Genomic DNA, 22999 nt, shown 5'->3' with positions numbered 1-22999 from the left:
ACAGCGGTGCTTTAATAATCAAACACTTAAATTCTTGAGCGAAAGACTTTTGTGCGCTCGATAAATAATTTTAGAACTGATATTAAGTTTGGGATGGAATCTAAGCTGGGGAGGAATATTAAATTAAAGTTGGACTTTGATGTGAGATGTGTCATGTGGATTTTGGGGATTTGGGGACATTTGGAGATTGGGGGGTTTAGGGATTGGGGGATTTGGGAGGATTTGGTGGGTCAGGATTTTAGGGATTTTGAGGATTTGAAGATTTGGGGATTCAAGGATTTGAAGATTAGAAAATTTGGAAATTTAGCAACTTGGGGATTTAGGGGTTTAGGGATTTGGGGTTTTGGGAGAATTTGGAGGTTCAGCATTTTAGGGATTTTGAAGATTTGAAGATTTGGGGATTCAAGTATTTGGAGATTAGAAAATTTGGAAATTTAGCAACTTGGGGATTCGGAGATTTAGGGATTTGGGGATTTGGGAGAATTTAGAGGTTCAGGATTTTTGGAATTTTGAGGATTTAAGAATTTGGGGATTCAAGGCTTTGGAGATTAGAAAATTTGTAAATTTGGCAACTTGAGGGTTTGGGAGTTTAAGGTTTCAGAGATTTGAGTGTTTAGGGTTTTAGAGATTTGGGTACTTGAGAATTTGGAACTTTGAGGATTTGGAGATATGAGGATTGGGTGATTTGAGCATTTGAAGACTTGACAATTTCGGAACTTAAAAATTTAGGGATTTGAGGATTTGGAACTTTGAGAATTTGAAGATATGAGCATTTGAAGATTTGTGCACTTGAAGACATGACAACTTTTGCACTTAAGAATTTGGAGACTTGAGGATTTAGTTCTTCAAAGACTTTACTACTTCAGCATTATATTGTCATCACTTTGACAAATTTATAAATTTGAAAATTCGGTAGCTTAAGAAATTTATATGTTCCCAAATTAAAAACACCCAGATTTTTAATCTGAAAATCCAACCACTCACAAATACCCATTGCCTTTACCCACCCCATTTCCCATCACCCTAATCGTTCCAGAAATTCAATAAAATCAATAAGAAACTCCTTTTCCGCCCGATTCCATCGACCAAACTGCGTCGTAAACAATCGTTAGAAAATAAGTTCGATTCCCAGCGCGATACGTTATCGAATTTCAAAGTAGGTGAAAGTTTTCTCCGTTAACTGGATTACCTCGCGAAAACTTCTGGGAATCAACGTACCATGTACTAAAAGAACCTTCAAACGTTCTTTTCTGGTTCCGCTCGAGAAAGCAAGGGTAAGTTCAACGAATACGAGCCATTCTTTGAACGTTGTCCAATCGTTTTACCTACTTCTCGCTCTGAATCGTTACAGTTTCTGATTTCTCGCTTGTTTTTAGTTTACCTCGTTAAGGAGACTGAAGATTCACACGATACTTTCATCTTTCTGATTACCTGAAATTGCTCTATTTGTAACTCCTGGAAGATTAAGTTCAGTGACACATTAAAGTAGCATTTTTTTTTAAGTTTTTCACCCTCTTCAGGGATGTGGAAACAAATAAATAATTTAGGTTTTGGATGCAACTATATTTGATTCATTTTTAATCTGTAACATTTACATAAGTCTTACAAGAATTCTTTTTATACAAAAATAATGACGATGTCTACATATGTGACCTGTGGTCAATGACACATACGATATGTCCACATATGTGTACTTAGCACAAAGAGATATAAAATTATATCATAAAAGTTAGTGTTCTGAGAACTAATGTTTTAGTATGTCCAAACGGAAATGTCACTGCTCAAACTTGCAGTTTTCTCACCACTTCGAGGAGAGCCAATGATTTTTCTTTTTTCAATCTCAGTACTGGTGTGACCGCGTTTCTACTACTTTCCTAATACGGTGCCAATACGAGTCGATGCGAAAAATAGAGCCGCCCTGATGTATCGAACTCGCTGTTTGAAAGGTGTATCGTTCTAACGAGTAAAACTATTCCTTATCCCACTTTTGCAAACCTATTTATAAATTATTAATGATCTCCTATAATAATTTTGACATAACCTTCTGCCAAAATAAATTTTTCTCATTGTCTTTACAAATGAAAGAGCACTGGTCGAGACGATGTGAACACATGTGGTAGTCCACAAAGGCTAAGTTTAGTCTAAAAGTTACATTATTAACAAATATATACAGTGAATTATAATTTTACAAAACAGTATCCATTAACCTCTTCAATTTTAAACCTCATACTTCTTAATATTTAATACGTACATATATGTGGATGTTTACTTTTTTTAAATTCAACACAGATCACACATGTGGACATATGTGTACATTATAAAACCTTTCAGGACTCATTAAAATAGCGGCAGACATTAAACCACTAAAACACAAGCGCACAAAATCAAGTTTCTCGTTCTGACCTTAAGAAGATCATTCGATGTCAGATAATCACGTCCAGCTTTAATCGATACAAGCCGATGAAGCGTCCTCTTAATTTCGCGGCAAGATTTAATCTTCAGAGCCGCGCTTATCGATGTCAAGGAAGGTTGTTTCTGCACGAAATGCCCGTAACGTAGCCATATATTTTGGTGAACGGAGTGTGCCGCGTGGACGATCGCGGTTTCGCCTGCGACCTCGAAGAATCCAGCCGCAAGATCTGGACCACCATGAAAGATTACGACACGAGCGGTTGCTCAGAGAAAAACGACTAGTACGCGAACGAGTTGGTACCGTGTGTCGTCTGGGGATGCATCGGACGGCTTCGAATTAACTTGAATTACGTGGAATGACATTAACTCGTGAATCGGCAAAAACGAGGTGGCTCGTTTAAAAATACCTTTTTACAAAATTTACTGGGTGGATATAGTATATTCTTATATATAGGAAAATTTGATATGCTATGTATATGGTTGTTTGAGCGAGGCGAAGGTCTAATCTTCAGGAGAAATTATTTTTATTGGGCGTTTAGTCATTTGAGTAGGTGTAATGGAGATAATTGCGAGAGATTACTGAGTAAGAAATTTTGAACTTGAAGACTTGAAGATTTGAAGGCTTGAAAGTTGGAGAATTGGAGAAGTATCATGCGTTGAATAGTCACGTGTTTTATTCGCATGCGTGGTATCGTTACGTGTGGTATCGTCACGCGCTGTATCGGCACGTGTGGTATCGTCACGCTCTGTATTCTCACGCGTTGTATCGCCACGTGTGGTATTGTCATGCGTCGAATTACCACGCATCGAATTACCACGCGTCGAATTACCACGCATCAAATTACCACGCGTGGTATTCTCACGCGTCGAATTACCGCGCGTTGTATCACCACGCGTGGTATTCTCACGCGTCGAATTACTACGCGTTGTATCGCCACGTGTCGAATTACCACGCGTGGAATTACTACGCGTTGTATCACCACGCGTCGAATTACCACGCATGGAATTCCTATGCGATGTATCACCACGCGTGGTATTCTCCCGCGTCGAATTACCACGCGTTGTATCGCCACGCGTGGTATTGTCACGCACTGTATTCTCACGCATCGAATTACCACGCGTCGAATTACCACGCATCGAATTACCACGCGTCGAATTACCACGCATCAAATTACCACGCGTGGTATTCTCACGCGTTGAATTACTACGCGTTGTATCGCCACGCGTCGAATTACCACGCATGGAATTCCTATGCGATGTATCACCACGCGTGGTATTCTCATGCGTCGAATTACCACGCGTTCTATCACCACGCGTGGTATTCTCACGCGTCGAATTACCACGCGTTGTATCGCCACGCGTGGTATTGTCACGCACTGTATTCTCACGCGTCGAATTACCACGCGTTGTATCACCACGCGTGGTATCATCACGCGCTGCATTCTCATGCATTGTATCGTCACGTGTGGCACCGTCACACGTCAAATAACCTCACGTTGCATCGTCACGCGTTGTATCACCACGTGTCGCATTCCCATCCGTCATATCCTGTCTAACCCTTATCCAACAATCAACCATACCATAATTTCCTACCTACATAACTATAACATAACAACATCCTGCATCGATAACTGAAACTATACACCCCAAAAACGACTATCCCTGAATCCGAAGCTCTCAATAAAAACATAAACAAAATTATGTACAGACAGCATGATACGACAAATCGAAAACATCGATGCTCATCGGATGCATCTAATTATATCTCGACGCAGTATCACGCTGACATGCCGCTGTTGGTGCAGCTTCAAAGCAAGAACGACGGAGATAGGTCGGCAGCCTTTACGGTAGAATCGTGTGGGTACCTTTGCCGTGTAGTTACTATTCTCGTTTGCGAGTGTACGATTGAAGTGCACACCCACACTCGCCTCTGTGCAAGCGGAGACCGCTTGAAATGCAGCGTGTCGGTCAGCTCTCCTGTCTGCATTCAATCGAGGGGGAATTTAATGCGAGGGTGAGAGAGTTACGGGGTGTTTGCGCAAACTATATAGCGAAAAATAACTGGGAACCGTCGTTTCGATGTTTAAACTGAATTACTTCGCGTCTGCGGCTCTAATTAATGTTTTCCCTCTTTTTTCGTGATGGGGCACTGATAAATTTCGCTTCGATATCTGAATTTAATTATTCTGAAAAATTTATTGATTAATGTGTATATTGGCTAGAGTTTAACTGACACATGTCTGTACAATTTCTTTAAGTTTGACAGTAATGGTCATATATATGGACAGTTTTGCTGTTTTACGTTTAACTGACACATGTCTATACAGTTTCTTTAAATTCGACAGTAATGATCATATATATGGACAGTTTTGCTGTGTATTAACAAATGACACTCGGACTTATTCGTCAACTCATGCAGTCATTAAAGTATAGAATCATACAAGTTGTCATAAGCTTCACAAGAATAAAGTAATCCTCTGTAGATTTCTCTATGGAATTGCAACGAGCAATATCTCACCGATGTCCTCGATTCAAAAGCGATTTGTTAGATCGAAAGCTAAGCATCAAAGTCCTGGAAACGATTCTCGGTTTGGTCATCGAAGGCCATCGAAGATTAACGTCTATCCACCTTGCTAAAGAAAGCATCTCGTTAACGGACATTGCAAAAGAAGAATCGCGTTCGAATTTCGAAATGTCTGTCCAAACGTGTCTTCCATAAAAGTTCCTAACGAAATCCTTCAAACGGTCATAATCTCTCCCACGTTGTAATCAAACGTGACAGCCATTTGATTCTATTCTAATTTACATCTGCCATCGGACTAACCTTAAACGTTTATTCGTTGACTTTCATTTTAAACGAAAGTCTATTAAATCCCGCAGAAAAGAGTAAATACTGAAAGAATTCCTCCCACGCTCAGAATGTCAATCTTCCCAAGTTGTTAGAATTACCGAATTTTACAGCCACGTATGAAACTAATATGTGCGAGAGGACCTTCGCCCCCACACCCTGCGTCTGCAATAGTCGCAGCGGGTCTGACTCAACCGGAAGTCGAGCGGGCACCCCTCTTCCTTCGTCTTCTCCCTGGCCACATCGCACGGGTACCTGAAGCCGCATTACGCATAATGGGCGTACGTCTTCCTAATACGCTTGCGCGTGTGCGAGCTCATCGGCTCTGTTCTCTGGTGAACCGATCAGACGGGAGCTTTGCAAGCGGGCATGTCGGCTCTTTGGCACGGGCCATGGACGACCAGCCAGCCGTGAATCGCACAGACCCCGACTACCATCGTACGACCATTTCAATGTCGGGCGGTCTGCATGATAATCTTTCCGTGCGACCGAATCTAATCGATCTGTGTAGACGGAAAATTAACTTCTTTTTCATATTAAGCTCTACCAAATTTAATACTGTATTTCGTAAATTTAGGATTTAATATTTTAATGTTTGTAATTTAGTATACTTTAGTTTTGCGTTAGGTAGTGTTAAAGTTTTTTCTTTTTTTTATGATGGTTTGAAGTTTGTGCGAGACTATGGAGATATTGGTAGCTGATAGAGGATTTCTGCTACTACTTTGCAGTGGCTGCTGAAGTAATGCAATACTATGCTTAGTTAACTTTAGTACTACGTTTAATTAATAGTACTCGGTAATTAGTAGCACAAATGCATTAATTAATACTGATGGTACATCTTGTTTGTGCTGCCTTGTAGTAACTGTAGTAACTACTAACAGTAGTTTAGTACTATGTTCAGTTAGTACATTTTAGAAATACATTTAGCTTGTAAGCTGTAATACTACCTTTAGCTTGTACGCTGTAGTACTATGTTCAACTAGTAGCACTAAAGTGTATGTTTTATTTTACTACAATTTACTACTACATCCAGTTAGTACACTTTACTACTATGTTCACCCAGTAGCACTACAGTGTTTGTTTTATTTTACTACAATTTACTGCTGCATCCAGTTAGTACACTTTACTACTATGTTCAACCAGTAGCACTAAAGTGTTTATTTTATTTTATTACAATTTACTACTGCATCCAGTTAGTACGCTTTTGTACTATGTTCAATTAATAGCACTAAAGTGTTTATTTTATTTTATTACAATTTACTATTACATTCAGTTAGTACACTTTACTACTATGTTCAACTAGTAGCACTAAAGTGTATGTTTTATTTTACTACAATTTACTGCTACATCCAGTTAGTACACTCCAATATTACGTTTAGTGTTAAGCTACTTTAGTAGCTACAGCAAAGTACCAGAAACGAGGTCTACTATCAGATACCTCGCACGAATTCGTACCAAAAAGAAAAGAATTTCCTATCGATTTTATCGACAAAACCTTCCAGCCAGTAATAACGAAGGATTATGTACGCGTACATATCGATAAGTAGCATACACGGTGACCCGCATTTTCTGCATATCCTTGGCTACCCTTCGATTTCAACGTTCGCTTGACCTCTTTAGTGAGATTCAAGCCTTTTTCAGATTATCCCGGGTTGTCCTTGGCATTGTTCGATCGATGCATTAATCCGTGCAAGATATAACCAGTTACCATAAAACATGTCGTGACATGGCACTTTTTATTTCGTACAGGCACCATGTAGTCTCGTAACTCCAATAAAAGTTGCATTATTCATTGCCCATCATATTTTATAACATTAGGGGAGACGTGAAAAATGTTTGGAGCTGGTGAAAGAAGTTCTGTTAGGAAAATTGCATGTTGATAATATACAAATATGGTCTTGAAGGGTATAGTCGTGTACATCATTCAATTCTTGACATACATCTAATGTCAACTCTTGTATATTTCATATGACGATAAGAACATCGTGATTATTTAAGCTCAAGGTCATTTTCCGAACAATAATGCAAATACAAAAGAACTGATAACTCATCGTACTATCAGTAAAATATGACACCTTCTTCAAGGACCCCAAGTCACATTACCTCTGTATCTTAGAATTAACAGAAGAGTCTTCGAAAAAGTCTCCAAAAAAGAAGTGCATTAATAAGATTATTGCAGTATTTAGAAGATTATCGCAGTATTTTAAGAATGAGAGCAGAAGAATAACCGAGGAATAACTCGAAACATAAATTAGTGCCGCGCCATAGTAAGTATCGCGCAAAGTTCCGGGTGACCGAGTTGTTTGGCCGTCGCACAGTTCGCACTTAAATACGCTCACGCCCGTGATCTTTCGCAAGATCGAAAGAGGGTAGGCATCCTACCGGCACAGCCGGCGTTATCACGAGCTCTCTGTTTCGCCATTGTGTCCCAACCATATGCGAACAATATTCGCGAACGAGATCCGAGCGAAACGTCCGTGTACATGTGTCGTACACACGTGCCCGTGTACCGTACGTGTACGTTGAAAGGTGCACGTGTGTCTCTACGGAGCAACGTGTGATGGACTTTACTCCGGTAAGCCTGCCCGTTAAAACACTTTTTTCCCCGGTTCTGCCCCGGGTGCAACCCTATTGTTACCGGGTCGAGTCACGAGCCTGTACGCTGCTTCTCATTACCATCCGTATCTACGAGGCTTTATCGCTCCGTCAGCCCAACCTAGTTCCTATTTCCCATCGTATCCCACCTATATCTATATACGTGGCACGGATCGTGTCGCTGCTCGACGAGTTTTCCTTAGATTCTCGACCGCCGATCTAACAGCGTGGGAGAACGAGAGCTGTCCGACTTCTTTCAAATTTCATACTTTACCTCCTTGCGAAATTGCCCATTTGGCACTTTAGATCTAACAATTTGAAGACCTATGAAGTTTGTGGGGACTTAATAATTTAGGGCAGTTAAGGAATTGGAAGAGACATGTAGACCTAAGAATTTGAAGATGTATGAAGTTTATAGAGGCTTGATAATTTAGTTCATTTAAGAAATCAGATGAGACTTGTAAACCTAAGAATTTGAAGATGTATGAACTTTATGGAGACTTGATAATTTAGTTCATTTAAGGAATCAGATGAGACCTGTTGATCTAACAATTTGAGGATCTATGAACTTTATGGAGACTTGATAATTGAATTCATTTAAGGAATCAGATAAGACTTGTAGACCTAAGAGTTTTGAGCATCTACGAACTTTATGGAGACTTGATAATTGAGTTCATTTAAGGAATCAGATGAGACTTGTAGACCTAAGAGTTTGAACATCTATGATCTTTATGGAGGCTTGATAATTGAATTCATTTAAGGAATCAGATGAGACTTGTAGACCTAAGAGTTTGAACATCTATGAACATTATGGGGGCTTGATAATTGAGTTCATTTAAGGAATCAGATGAGACCTGTTGAACTAACAATTTGAGGATCTATGAACTTTATGGAGACTTGATAATTGAATTCATTTAAGGAATCAGATGAGACTTGTAGACCTAAGAGTTTGAACATCTATGAACTTTACGGAGGCTTGATAATTGAGTTCATTTAAGGAATCAGATAAGACTTGTAGACCTAAGAGTTTGAACATCTACGAACAATTTAATTTTGAGAATAAATTAAGAGTGAACATAGTCTGGCTCTCACGCTGGATGTTTCGAAAAATGTCCTTGATCCTGTTTGCAGTAGCCGCGTGAAAAGCAGTGAACGAAACTGAAATGATTTCAAGTAGTCACGCACGAGTTGACCTATCGTGAGAGTATCCTGTCCAGATCATTTCTCGCTTGACCAGGCATACTTAGAGTTTCGTATATGCGATTTTTCGTAGTCCTTGCTTTGTATTCCACACACATCGATCTACCAAGGTGGCGATCGAAACGAGTCGAACGGTGATTCTTTTTATAAGTACGTAGCGGTCTCGTAGATAAATCAGAAGCTCTAGAATTGTTTCTCACGTTCTTTGACGACCGTATCATCTCAGAGACCTCCGTGGACTATTGATGAATCTTGATAGCGGTTTAACGCGTGCCTTCACGCACTCACTTCGCTATACTGGATTTTCTATTTAATATAATTCGCATAGTTACATTACTTAATTCTTATGCTACTTTCATTTTTGTGTGGAAAATTATGTAATTCTGGGTTATCTGGTATGGTAGGATGCTCATTAAAATTTTGACGTTGACGTACTTTCAAAAATGGTATTCTTTTGACGATTATGTAAAGATTATATAAGGCATATTGCATAGAATTGAAGTTTTAAAATTTTTCAATCTATCGCAAAGTACTCTTTCAACCTCCCCAGTATAAATTCCTCAATTCCTCATAAATCAACATTTCAACCCCATTCACCCTTAAACCACAGTACAGCTTTCATTATACACTCGAAGATCGAGAAAAAAGTGACTGCAATTAAGTTTCTCTCGACCCTAAATGCACGTTGCACGAACTTGCAGCAGGAAAATTTAGCAACAAAGGGAAAGTCACCCTACGATTGCTCGCGAAGAATTCGACTATGGTGAAGAGCGTAAGGAGGGTTGACTGCATTGTTTCGAACAATGACGCCACTTGGTGGATGCTCTTGACTGTTTTCGAGTTACCGTTTACGCGATGTACCGGGTCGTCGCGAGGATTAATACCTCGTTCAAGACGCGTTCCACGAGACGGTTGACGAATTAAACTTGTACGTGTCGCGATAAAAGATCGACGTCCCTTTTCGTTACAGACACTGACATCGTGACGGGGGACAACTTCTTCGATGCTTTGGACAATGGCGTAGTGGTCTGCCGACTCGCGAGGGTCATCCAGGAGAAGGCTAGGTCTGCCATCGACGCTGGAAGAGCGAAAGGGGTACTTATTGATAATTAAATAGATTATAAATTAAATAGATTATATATAGCTTATGTTTAGATTGAGAGTTATTGATTGATTTAGAGATTACAATATTTAGATACATAACATTGGAGAAATGATTTTTATGAATGGTTAGGTTTGTCACACAAAATGGAGGTTAAAGTAACAAAGATGGCTGCACAGACGATCTATGAATATTTTCAATTTTTTTTAAATAAACGATTAATCAACCACCTTACAGTATAATGTTATTTATTAGCCAATAGACACAAAGCTATTATAACATTCAATTTTTATAAAGAAATAATTAATTTGTTTTGCTACGTACAATCTACATTTTTAGGTTATGTAACGTCTTTATTCTGTATACGAATAAAAATGTAGAAAATTATGCACGTTTTGTAAAGATTTTCTGTGTCAATAATAAAGGAATAATGTGAAGTAGTAATAGTTGAGATAAATGGCTGAATAGAAATTGTTTTATTTTTCGCAGCCAGTGCCAGTGATAAGAGGAAGATGCTGGGAGAACGCGGCGAGGCGCAGTTTCTTTTCGCGGGACAACATGGAGAACTTCATTCAGTTCTGCAGGCGTCTGGGTGTCCACGAGAACCTTCTATTCGAGAGCGACGATCTCGGTAAATCTCGTTAATTGATTTTAATTCCAGCGACACGAGTCGCGTTTATTACCCTCGTCGCGGCAGTGCGATTCGCGCCGATTAAAAGCGAGAATCCCGCCAATTACGTAGCGCAATCCCGTTCACCGAGCCTAGAGCATGCAAATGCAAAGCGGCCACCAGGCGAGAGTAATCGTCGTGAATTAACCGCGACCCCGACAGAAACGGTGAAAACGAGCTGCTCTCGTGCTTGTTCTCGCGCCTCAACGGCTTCGAATGCTATAGAAAACAATAAACCAGCTTGTACTCGCGTCACTGACGTAACTCCTTGCGAAACTCATCGTCGGCCTACTTCAGAAGGGTGTAAGCTCGGTTAAACGCTGTTATCCGTCTCTTAACCGAGTGAAACGTTTCGAGATTCTGGCATTTGACTATTTTTGTGTTTTTGGATATTTGGAAATGTGGGTCTTAAAGGTTCGGAGAATTGAGGAGTTGAGGAGGTGGGATTTGGTCCAATCGAAAATTTGATAATTTTGGAGTTTGATGCTTTGGAGGCTCAGGGAGTATTTAAAGAAATGAGGAACAGAGGGGTTGAAAATTTGTTACTTTGGGAAATTGGAAAGTTGGGAATTGTGTATTGGGAAGTTTAGAAATCTGGGACTTGTGAACTTGTGGCATCAGATTTTTGGATCTCTGTACTCCACATAGATCATGTTACCACTAACAAATGTCCATCTACAATATTTATTCCTTCTGAATCATAATCTCATACTATTTCTACTAGAGTGAAATAGACTTCCACTAAACATCCCATTAATAATCCCATAACTAACCCACATTTATACCACTTTTACTCATTCACTGCCTACTCCACACCTAACAAATCAAAATCTTTGATTCTGAAAGTATAAAACGTATAATTCCACCAGTGCTGCATGGTCAACCACGGAACGTAGTGTTGTGCTTACTGGAGGTAGCTCGATTGGCTTCGAAATACTCGGTGGAACCACCCGGTTTGGTACAACTCGAGAGGGAAATCGCTGCGGAACAGGAGCGGGATCTTCACTGTTTGTCCGATAGCGGTATATCCCATAGCAGTTTGGTTTCATGGCAGTTTCAATCACCGTCCCCGACCGCGACACCCAGGCCTCAACCGGAGAAGATCAAACACAGCAGGTACGTGAGTCAAGATCCTCATTTTCTTTGGCTTTCGAAACGAGGTCCGAGAAAACGTCCGCGGTGTACATTTGTCGGAAAACGATTCGCTTAACAGGCGAATCTGCGAGGCGTTACGTTCCGAGAAAAACGGCGAACACCTTATACTCGAGCGTAACGCAATGCCGTAGGAGTGGCGGTGTTTCGTAGCGTGTAAAGCTTACGGTATTTACGCTAAAGTCGCGGAGGATACGCAACTCTGGTTATGATAAAGCTAACAGAACGATTTAACGATCTCGTGCAATATTCTTGTAATCCTTTTACAAACGTGGTGCTTCGTAATCAAACACTGCTGCTTTATGAACTAATAGGTAGCTAATGATGGCTTTGACTCCATATTTTTTTAGTTTATAGCTGATGGAGAGTATACTATTTTATCGACGGCGTTGAACAGTACTTTTAAATTATATAGGATAATTTGTTTGTACTTTTCAATTTACAAATTCTTATTCTAAAGAGTTCTCAAATTTCTGAATATTCATTTTTCAAATATCTGAAGATCAGAAGGTAACTTATGATTAATTTTGTTAGGGTCCTAATTGCTATGATCATTGCTATAGACAATTTGTGTATCGTCAAAGTTTGGAGTCCATTGACTTAACTTATGAGTCTACTTTCTGAACAAAAAATAACGAAAGAGATGTGTTCACAGCTCAGCATCGGAAGTCGCATCGACGGCGACGAGATGGTTGGATCCGACTACCGGCGTAACGCACGAACCGGAAATGCGGCGATCAGTGAGCGATAATGGACCAACGGGTAGCGATGGGGTACCCAGTGATACAACGGAAGACGACTGGTCCCGTGGAAGCGCCGAGGATCCTGATGAAGTCCCATCACCGTCCAGTTCACCTTTACCCTCGCCGGTTGAACCTCCAGAGCATACAGGTCCCATAACGGAACTCGATCGCAAGGTATGTTGATCGGAGTATGTATTTTTATGCCTGTTACGACACCACGTATATACGCGAATTACGTTTCACATGCCATCGTAGACATCACGTTGCCTAATGAATTATTCACGGTACTCTTTCGGGTTACAAGCATTTTATCGAGTAGGAACGGTTCGTTTTATGGATAAATATTTAGCGATCAAGTTTATTGATAGGCGTGTAAGGTTAATTCAGAAAATGAACTTGTTCGAGGTACTTGAACTGTATACGTGAGAAAGTGATTTTTGGGAAGAATTTTATGTATGTCGTCATACTTGTAATTTAATAATGGAACTATTTAATGTTATTGGGTATAATGGAATAGTTAGTGTATTAGTAATTTTTTTTATTGATGTAATTATATATACATTATTGTTATTGTGAATTATAGATGATGTTTATAATTTACCTCCCTCTTGTATTTGAGTCATTCAGTCAAAGTTGAAAATTAACATTGCATTTATACAAGTATGCAGTCATGTTGGAAAAATTTTGAAACCAATGATGCATTAAAAAACTTGCAATTTTGTAATTGAGTTGAAAGATAAATTACCGTGTCAATACAATAAAGTTCGCTTTCTGACACCGCGGAAGAAATCAGTTTCACTCACGTCGAAGCTATGCAAGTAAAGCCGAAGGAGAACGCTCATTTTACTCTAAATACGTAGAGAAAGAAGGCTTCTCATCGGGTCACGTTCGTTATGAATGGCCAAGAGCAAGAGAGAAAGAAGAAAGGAACAATGGAACTAAACAGCTCGCTTGAAGCTTTCTCACGTATGCGTTTGCACGCTCGCGGAGTCTCGGATCCTCGCACGGTTGAATTCCTGCATATCAAGGAGCGGATGTTACACGAGTCCTCGTATCTTCGACTTTCCTCTCCGCGACACGTCAGGTCGATTTATCTCGCGTGATAGCCGATCGTTCTTCGTCCGTCGGAAGCGGACGTAAAAATACGTCGTTACCATTTCGTTGCGTGACTTTTACGCTGTACGTTGTTCTCAGGTGAGGAGAGCCACGGAGGCTATACAGAGACTCTGTCAATGTCCATCGGAGAAATGTTCCAAGCTGAAGGTACGCAAGGTTGGAGAAGGACGATATCACATCGCCGGAAGGAACGTCTTTATCAGAGTATGTATCCATATTACAGCGGGTATAATAGCTAACTCGATGAGACTGAATTTAGTCAACATTATTACGCTTGCAATTTCCTTTTGTAATACAAGTTGCGCATATTTACAATAGCAATGGATGATGAATTCATGACTCATCTGCTAATGTAGGGTGTCCATTACAATTGTTTCAAAGCTCTAAAGCCTCGGAGCTACTTGGCCCAGTTGCGTGGGACATTATGCACAGTCGGGTGCAACGTTGAATAGAGACACATATGACAGTTTTGAAATTTTCCATTTTCTTAATGATGATCCGTTCGAAAAGATTGAGTAGGGATCTTAACAAGCAATCGTACTAATGACTATGGTACTCGACGTGTTCGCAGCTTTTGAAAGGGAGACACATGATGGTCAGAGTGGGTGGTGGCTGGGACACCTTGGAACATTTCTTGGCGAGGCACGACCCCTGTCAGGTGAGGACCCTCAACCGCGACAGCACACCGCCTTCTCCTCACGGCAACAAGCACGCCAACTTTCTTCCAATTCGCGCCAAGTATCGCAGTCCTCCACCGGAATCCGTCTCGGCCCGCTAGCCTAAAAGCACAGTGCCTGTTACAAGTCCACGCTATTTCACGTTCATGCTGTTCTGCGTGTTAGTCCGTTTTCGGCGAGTCCGCGACAGATTGTCAGGGTGTTTACACGGTGAACAATTGTTCGTTTACGAGGTTGACACGAAACAAGGCAACACCACGCTGATAGATGAGCTGCGAGATGCCTGGTATTCTTTTCTTATTTAACGCTTTGACGGTTGGTATTCGCGATTCTCAACCTTACCAGATTTGACAATTAATAATTTAACGTTCGTTAACGACCTCCTATTAAGCATAAAAAGAAACGTTGTAGATTTCACAGATGTGCAATCGTCAAAGTGTTAGCGCGGAGATCAAGGTGTTTTTGTAGAAACGGTTTCCTTCTTTCCAACCGCTCTAGATGGTGCGTTGACGATATCGAGGGATATTCCGACATTTCTTTCTGGTCTCGAAGAGAACAGTATCGTTGTTCGACTATCAGCGAAACCGTCCCGGAGATACGCGATTTGTATTATGCCTGTGCTATTTCATGATCTACTTCTATTCGCGTAATCATGTACACACCGAACCAAGTGCACCTATCTTCATGCATAAGATGTTACAGGGGATGGCACTATTTTTTCTTACAATGTCATGTAATGCGGTTGGGGAGCACTAATGTTTAACGTATGTCCTAACAAGCGTGTTAATATGCCAATTTCTATGGAGGAGTTGCGTCGATATTTTACCTCTTATGATTCGCCCTCCTGTGAGTTAGCTAAACGTATGTAGAGTTACATATGTGTATGTGCACAATAGTCGAGTTACGTAAATGCGTTTATAAGATGTACTATTTGTACTTCGTATGTGTAAAAGCATCTCTTATGTGTATAATTATTCGGTACCTTGGTCCTTCAAATGTTTAACTCTCTCGTTGCGATTTGTTACTGTCAGTGCTAATTTTATCGACAGTTTCAACATTTTTTATTTATCTTTCAAGAGCTCAGATCTTCAATTTCTCAAATTTCTATGACTAAAAATTTGTTAACTTGAAAATTTGGAGATAGCGTTATAATTTGGGAATTCGCAAATTTCTATATTCGTAAAGTTCCGAATTCCCAAATTTTCTTGCCTTCATTAAAATGTAGTACGCAGCGAAAGGGTTAAAGTGACACGCATTCCACGGACGACAGGCATATTGACGCTTGATTTGGAAATTGTCTAACAGAAACAGAGGGAGGGTAACGCACCTGGTAGAGGTAGATGTAAGACAGACCGCAATGACCAAAGTTCGTTTGCTGGAACGATGGCAATAATGGTTTATCGGAATGTCGTTTACATTTAGGGATAACGATCCACGGTTTATCTGCATCGATCGCAGATAATCTGCGGTTAAAGCCATTTTCAGCTTGAAGAAGTCGACTCACGCACGTAATTAAAAGAAAGTGCAATTAAGGGGCTCAGGTAAAGTTACTTCAATCGAGTTTGTCGCCTTAGATCTACGGTAAATTATACTTTTCGATTAAACAACTCCGTCTTGAAAACATTTGCCAGTTAATGAAAGATTAAGATACTGGATTGTACGATACAATCTATTTTGCAGGGAACTAGAAGAGGAGAAATAAAATCTTTGATATTATATACTTGGTCATTGCTGAAGCCTTTAACGGCGAATCTCTTAGTGCACTTAATCTTTCGCGATAAGCAATGTAAGGCACATAGACTATAAAAAACACAGGGTCGGTTACATTTGACAATTTTTAATTTCGGAGAATCATTTATTTATTGTAGAGTAGTATTCGACGATTGAAACATGTGTTCTGAATGTATTCTGTATTCGAAGTGTTTTGTAAAGACACGTTATTTTTACACGAAATTTATTTACAAGTCTCGCCATATAGCTCAAGACTAAATTAAAAATCAGAAAATTTTTGTTTCAAATCTCCTTGCTCGTTATAATGAAGTCAGTATACATGAAAGTTTACGAAGCAGAACTTAGTCATCGGGTTGTATAAACGAGAGCTATGCGAGACTGTACAGCGTTTTGAACGATCATATCCACCGACCCTGAAGTAATTAATTACATTACACTTTGGCACATAATCGATACGTATTCAATCGGCTATTACGCAAAATGCTTCACGATAACTGCCATAATATATATGTTTTGTACTTTTATAATAAATACGTAGGATAAGGAATTCAATAAGAAGGTGTAACAAAATTACAAGACGATCTGTTTATTGGGTTCACAGAAATGCAAGGGCACACTGTGCAAAGGAATACCAAAGCAAAAAATTGCGCGACGAGTAATGTCGGCACGTTGAGGCTATTAACGTTGTCGTACAAGGTTTATTTTGTTAGACTCTTTCCCCACAAATTCACTGTATTATAGCGTTGTCTTTCGTAAATTATTATTGTTCGACGCGTAGTACATAATTCGTTTCCTTTTTTTTCTAAGATATTCGTATTGGCGCAGAGATTCTATTTATTTGTAAATGATATCAGGACGAACTGCATTATTAATCATTAGCGATCGTGACAAATTTCTTTCGAAAATACATTTAGCGTCGTCATTGCTACGCGCGAATGAAACAATTTCGCCATATTATACTATTGTAAACGTGTTATTCGATTAAGTCTGCCTAGTTGGATTAAGTTGTACATACCTGCTTGTATTTCGACGCAGAGTATTCGTTTTTCTTTTTTATCAAATGAAATTTTCCATTCGATTTCGTAGAGTATTTATAAGTTGCTGTCGTGTAATGTTATATATAGGGTCCTTGTATTATTCTGAAAAAAATGTATTTCCGTATGCTGCAGATTTTGTTGAAAAGCGAATTGATGAATTCATGAAATGTATAGATTAAGTTACAGTGCACGATAGCCATTTTCGTTATCCCATAATGATCCGTTTATTCTCTCATTTGTAATGTGATACGATTGTCACATTTCCTATATTTAATTTTTTAATGTTAGCAATCAAAACCTGCTTCTGTATAATTAGGAACGTTTTTTGTATTTCGTGAAACGTATATACACAGCTAATCGAAGTTAGTTTTACTTGATTTAAGTATGATACTATTGTGTTAATTGTTATATTTTGTTGAACAATAAAATATTTAATTATGAACCTCTTCGGTATGTACAATAATTATATTAGTTAGGTTGAATAAGTGGACAAATTTATAGATAACAAATATATTTTCACTTTTTTTTTAGGTGCATATGTTAATACAAAAAGTAAATTAAATTTGGTAAATATCACTTTTGTCGCAATGATCAGTCTGACATAAATAAAACCTATAATTACAGATATTATACGAGAATACTATGAATCCTGCAGCGTTTGGACACTTTGGATGATTTCACTTTAGTTGAAGTGTTTCGAACGATTAAAATAATACTCGTATCTATGTATATCATTAGACATTGTGGCGTAGTATTTATTTGTTACGGTTGTAGCGTCAATAATGAATACTTATTTCTTCTTGCTTTTTCCTAGTGTTAAAGTATGATGTTGTGGTTGCTGGGCGAACTGAGTTTTCCTTCTATTAAATTCTAAAATATCATCCTCGAGTTTCTTTCTGTTTTCTTCCAACTTTTTCTTTTCTTCTGTGTGATCTTTCTTTAGTTTATCAAATTTGTTATGCAACTGAAAAATATACAAACAGTTGAAATTATGACAACAACGAATAATGCAATATAAAATATAAAAAACCGGTAGTACTTACTTCCTTCTCTGCTTCCTTTAATCCAGCCTCTGCTTCCTTTACCCGTACTACAAACATTTGTCTCATTTCATCTTCTTTTTGCTGAAGTTCTTGTAAGTGAATGGATCTCTTTGCTTCACAGGTTTGTTGGAAGCTAACAGGTTTGTTTTCGCTATCGACATCGCTAAATCCCATCTGAAAAAAGATATCAAATATTAGAGTATTAAAAAAATATTATTTAACGAGAATCATTACCTGTTCCAATCTTTTCCTACGGTAAAGTTCATAGTGTCGGCAATGCGTTTTTTCTCTCATATCCTCCATATTGGTTCTTATCAACATTTCGCGTAATTTAACGAAATCGCAGTGGGATTCATTTTCCACTATAAGAGAAAGTAGTTAATATACAATCATATTCATGAGGTAATTATAAGATCATTTACCTTGCACTGTACCCCATGGATATTGACGAGAACGCATCATTTTATTTCCAACTCTGACAAAATCAGTGCTACCAACTACTGCAAAAGGTACATGAGCATTCATACTAGAATTTACTTCTGCTACACTTTCATCATCAGTGGGAAATTGATAAATATGAACTCCATTATTTTGCAACTCAGATATAATTTTGCTCTGAAATAAATAACATATATTAAATGTATCCACAGAAAACTGTATTTCCCATTATTTTCATGTACCTTGAATTTTTGTAGCTCTGTTTTTGATATTGTATCAGCCTTAGCGATAATTGGAATAATGTTAACTTTTGTATCAAGCTTCTTCATACACACCAGATCAATTGACTTCAATCTATAATTACATATTAAAGAAATGAGAAACAGCAAAGGAACATTATAAGAAATCTGTATAATATATTTACCCATGACCAGTTGGACAAATAAAGTATAGACACACATGTATACGACTGTCATGATAAGTTGCCAGAGAACGCTTTATCTTCAGTTCTTCTTGCAAATAAGCTTCAAATTGTGCATCTATGTAATCAACAACAGCTTTAAAGCTATCTTCCTTATTAATCTGATCTCCATATCCAACTGTATCAACGATGGTAAGCTTGAGCCTAACATTGCTCTCTTGTAGTTCATAAGTATGGGCTTTTAGTTTCACAGAAGGAAGATTATGTGGGCTTTGAGTGGATTCAAAGCTCGTGTTAAATAGGGAATCCATGAGAGTGGATTTCCCCAATCCAGTTTCACCTATTATGAAAATAAACATGAATGTAAATCATTATCAAGTACATAACATATGTTCTTCTGAGAAAAGATAGGTTGGTTTCAGTACCGATACACAGGATGTTGAACACAAATCCATTCTGAACAGATTTATTCACCAGTTGATCTGGAAGACTGTCGAATCCAACATGACCAGACAACTTCAAATTGCGTATGCTAGATTCTAACTGAAAATGTTGAAAAGCCATTAGTGTTAAGAATTTCAAAGCGGCCGGAAATTAACAGTACCATCCATAAAAGGAACGATAACGCGCTATCAAGAGTACTGGTGTTATGATAGAAAAAAGAACCAACGCCCTTTAGCTTGTAAACACTATACATACATCGACTAGTGTCAAAATTTATGTTTACAAACGAAGAGGAATCCTTCAGTGATCTATTGCAATAACATAAACAGCCATGCGTACCGTAACGCGGCAATAAAGTTTAAAAAATGACACCTACCTTGGCACGCTCAACCTCTACCGACGCCATTTTTGATCCTAGTGACGCGTGCGTTTACTCATACAGTAAACAGTTCTCTGTAATTCAGTCCACGTACACCCGAGTGCAATGTAGGCTTTTCATACTAAATGTCTCGAGTATATTTTTTAGTGCTAAAACGTAGTTGTTTCACTTTTATTTATTTATTAAAGTTCAATAAATGATTTGTATCGAATTCACCCTCTTTATACCCTTTGTAAGAGGTTTTTTATGATTTGTAAGTGGTATTAATGACCTAAAATGGAAAAAGTGGTCATTGTTGCCATTAAAGAATGACGTATTATGAAAATATTGGTCTGGATGAAGAGAGTATTCGAGTGTCTATAAATTTCCATTTTGACGTTAGTAGGTCAACGTCGTGTTCGTATTCAAACGATTTGAAAATTCGCGCGCCCCCCACTCTACCGTTCTACGCGGCGCAGGTAGGAACTTACGAGCTCAGTTAGTGTCGAGACTGCGAGCGCGTCGCTAGGGTGTTTCGCGTTGCCGTGCTGGCAGGCTCCTCATAACAGTGTCTACTTTCTAACATGGCAGATCAATTTGTGTTGTATTATCATGTGACGGGTAAAAGCTCTCGTTTATAAGACGATCTCTGTGTAAACTATCGTAGATTTTCCTTGCGAGGAAAACGTGTTGTCAGCTTAGAATACGGTCGCGATGGCGGACATGAAAAGTCCACCGTTCAGTGACATTAAACGGCCCGAGGAGGTGGTGGCGATGGCGATGAACGACAGCCTGAAATTCGCCGTGCTGATCGGGCTGATCGAAGTGGGACAGGTGTCGAATCGGGAAGTTGTCAACACCGTGCTTCATCTGGTGAGTAAACATTAATTATTCATCGAATACAATCCATCCTGCCGGTCGTTCGATTCACGGTCATTCCCGCCGATTTCGCGACATCGGCCAAAATCTGACAACTTGAACTGTCAAAGTTCGTCGCGCGACACTCGCGTTGTCAAATATCTCGCTATTTACCGGAAATCAAACGTGATATGTCGCGAGTCAATCAAGATGGTAAACGTTTCGAAATAATGACGTTTCACTTTCGTACCATCGTATTCAACATTAACAGGAAAAGTTTGTACAAACGTCACGATACTTTTGCGGTTAGTCTGGTTCCTGTAACACGTTTTTCGAGGTAGAAAAACAGTTTTCGTTTCCAGACGTCAAACGAGTCCGTCGCGTTTTATCATTGAAATTTTAATGCTCGCCAATTTCACCGTCGCCGATTTCATTTATAGTGTTGTGATATAGGAAAATAATCCAGGCCTTGAACTTGGATGTGGTGAATCAGTTAAGGATTAAAAACTATCGCCTAGAGTTCTTCAGAACTATCGTTGCGCGCTTTATTCGTCGTATGAATTTTATTGCTTCGATTCTCTCGAGGTCATACCTTCGTATTCAACTTTTTACCGGGGCTCCGATCTGACATCATACGTCACTGTGTCATTCATGACTCGTCACTGGCGCGTTGTCAAACATCTGTTATTTATTCATAACATATGTGGTCTAAAAATTTTCAAATATTCCCAAGTACGAGTATTTGAAATTTCCGAGTTTAGAAAGTCGTAGGGAGCCATATAACGAGACTGTATTACAAAGAGCCATCATAACAGCGGTTTGGAGCTCCGCTTCGTGTGTCACGATACCTAGGGGAATTTTTATTCGCTGTTTAATACCTTTCGCTCCTGTTTACATGACTCCGTCTATTTTTATTCGTTATCGCCGCGACACTTTAATTCCATCCTCGTACGATACTCACGCGTGTCACCTCGAAACGTCCCGAGGCTCAAAAAAAGAGAAAAACGTGGAACACGCTCGTGTACATCGCGACCATTCAAGCGTACGCGTAACCGCTCCAACTTATACGGTCACATTTTTTATCGTGTTCGATCATGCATTTCGTATCGCCAGGACATCAGGAAGCTCTGTATATGAGTCGATATTACGTATTGTTTCGCATTGGGTATTATTGCGTTGCTGGGAAAAATTTCGTTTTCGACGCACGTAAAATCAACAACTTCATTGTTTGCTTATTTTTAATTCCGAAGTAATTTATGCACACTTGTTAATTTATTTATCCTTTGGACTTTCCTAATTACCTTTATTTTTGTATATATGTCGCTGTAGATAAAACACGCTTATCAGTGGAATATTGCTTCACGTTTCCACGTGTGACTTGGTAAAATTTCCTTCGATCTTTTACCTTGAAAGATCGTTAGAAAATGCAATATGTAATGCAACGTATACTGAATGTAATACTAATAATAAAAAGAACGAAGTAAGATTAGTGAAATCGAATATTGAAAACTTCTGTTTCATTTTCCAGTCGTTCGAATCAAATGTTTTTTTGCCACTTTATTTTCGGGAGATTTTATCACTCTCACTATTTATCGAGTATCGATTGATAATACGAGCTTCCTGACAAGGTATACTTTCAATGTATTTACTAGAAAATTATTGGAAACGTTGACCTCTTTGTTGAATACACAGTCGTATCCTTTTAACTAGCGATTCATAAATTCCGTGCTAACGCAACAACTTTCAGCTGGTCAAACGCTATAAGTTCAAACATAAACACGTTCGTTTGTTTACCTTTAAGAATCGTACTCTGTGAGATTTCAGAGCTCTCTTGAAAATCAAGCTACAGTGAGACGTATTTTATAATCTTGACCTACTTCACTGTTACTAATTTTCAGTTCGTTTTGGAGTATTGGAGCAATTAGGGATTTGGGGGTATTTCTTATTATGGCGGTCTTGGAGCAATTTGGGGATTTCAGGGTGTTTCTATTAGGGTTTTGTCTTGGAGTGATTAGGGATTTGAGGGTGATTTCTTATTGGGGTGGTTTTGGTGTAATTTAGGGATTTTAGGGTTTTGCTATTGGGGGGCTGGTAATTTGGAGTGATTAGGAATTGGGGGCATTTCTTATTGGGGCGGTTTTGGAGCAATTCAGG

General features: G+C 39.0%; 3 protein-coding genes across 11 annotated transcripts in view; 2 read left to right on the top strand and 1 right to left on the bottom strand.

Annotated features, from left to right (window-relative positions):
• LOC100882775 (growth arrest-specific protein 2) overlaps positions 1–17725 on the top strand; it is a 34410-nt gene extending 16685 nt beyond the window's left edge. For both annotated transcript variants that reach the window (XM_076532123.1, XM_076532124.1), the window contains 6 exons: positions 10026–10150; positions 10647–10788; positions 11697–11943; positions 12635–12896; positions 13917–14042; positions 14410–17725. In XM_076532123.1, the coding sequence (XP_076388238.1) occupies positions 10026–10150; positions 10647–10788; positions 11697–11943; positions 12635–12896; positions 13917–14042; positions 14410–14616 (1109 nt within the window). In that variant the 3' untranslated portion in view covers positions 14617–17725. The remainder of the gene's footprint in view (positions 1–10025; positions 10151–10646; positions 10789–11696; positions 11944–12634; positions 12897–13916; positions 14043–14409) is intronic.
• A 52-nt stretch (positions 17726–17777) lies between these two features.
• On the bottom strand, positions 17778–20161 carry Septin2 (septin 2). Of its 2 annotated transcripts, none has more exons than XM_003703260.3 (8): positions 20006–20161; positions 19611–19728; positions 19189–19525; positions 19007–19118; positions 18749–18941; positions 18561–18688; positions 18327–18500; positions 17778–18247 (listed from the first exon to the last, which is right to left on the bottom strand). In XM_003703260.3, exons 1-8 carry the CDS (start codon positions 20033–20035, stop codon positions 18074–18076), a joined length of 1266 nt encoding a protein of 421 aa, XP_003703308.1. In that variant the 5' UTR covers positions 20036–20161; the 3' UTR covers positions 17778–18073. The 2 variants fall into 2 exon arrangements, with proteins under 2 accessions (XP_003703308.1, XP_076388237.1); XM_076532122.1 differs by lacking the exon at positions 20006–20161 and adding an exon at positions 19790–19909.
• A 121-nt stretch (positions 20162–20282) lies between these two features.
• The window catches only part of rg (A kinase anchor protein rugose), a 395524-nt gene continuing 392807 nt past the window's right edge, over positions 20283–22999 (top strand). For 5 of the 7 annotated variants that reach the window (XM_076532111.1, XM_076532120.1, XM_076532118.1 and 2 more), the window contains exon 1: positions 20283–20860. In XM_076532111.1, coding sequence (XP_076388226.1) covers positions 20702–20860 — 159 coding nt within the window. In that variant the 5' untranslated portion in view covers positions 20283–20701. The remainder of the gene's footprint in view (positions 20861–22999) is intronic. The other 2 variants (XM_076532119.1, XM_076532113.1) reach the window with 2 other exon arrangements.

This window comes from Megachile rotundata, chromosome 5, assembly GCF_050947335.1.
Source record: "Megachile rotundata isolate GNS110a chromosome 5, iyMegRotu1, whole genome shotgun sequence".
Lineage (NCBI taxonomy): Eukaryota > Metazoa > Arthropoda > Insecta > Hymenoptera > Megachilidae > Megachile > Megachile rotundata.
This window is presented reverse-complemented; position numbering and strand designations above follow the sequence as displayed.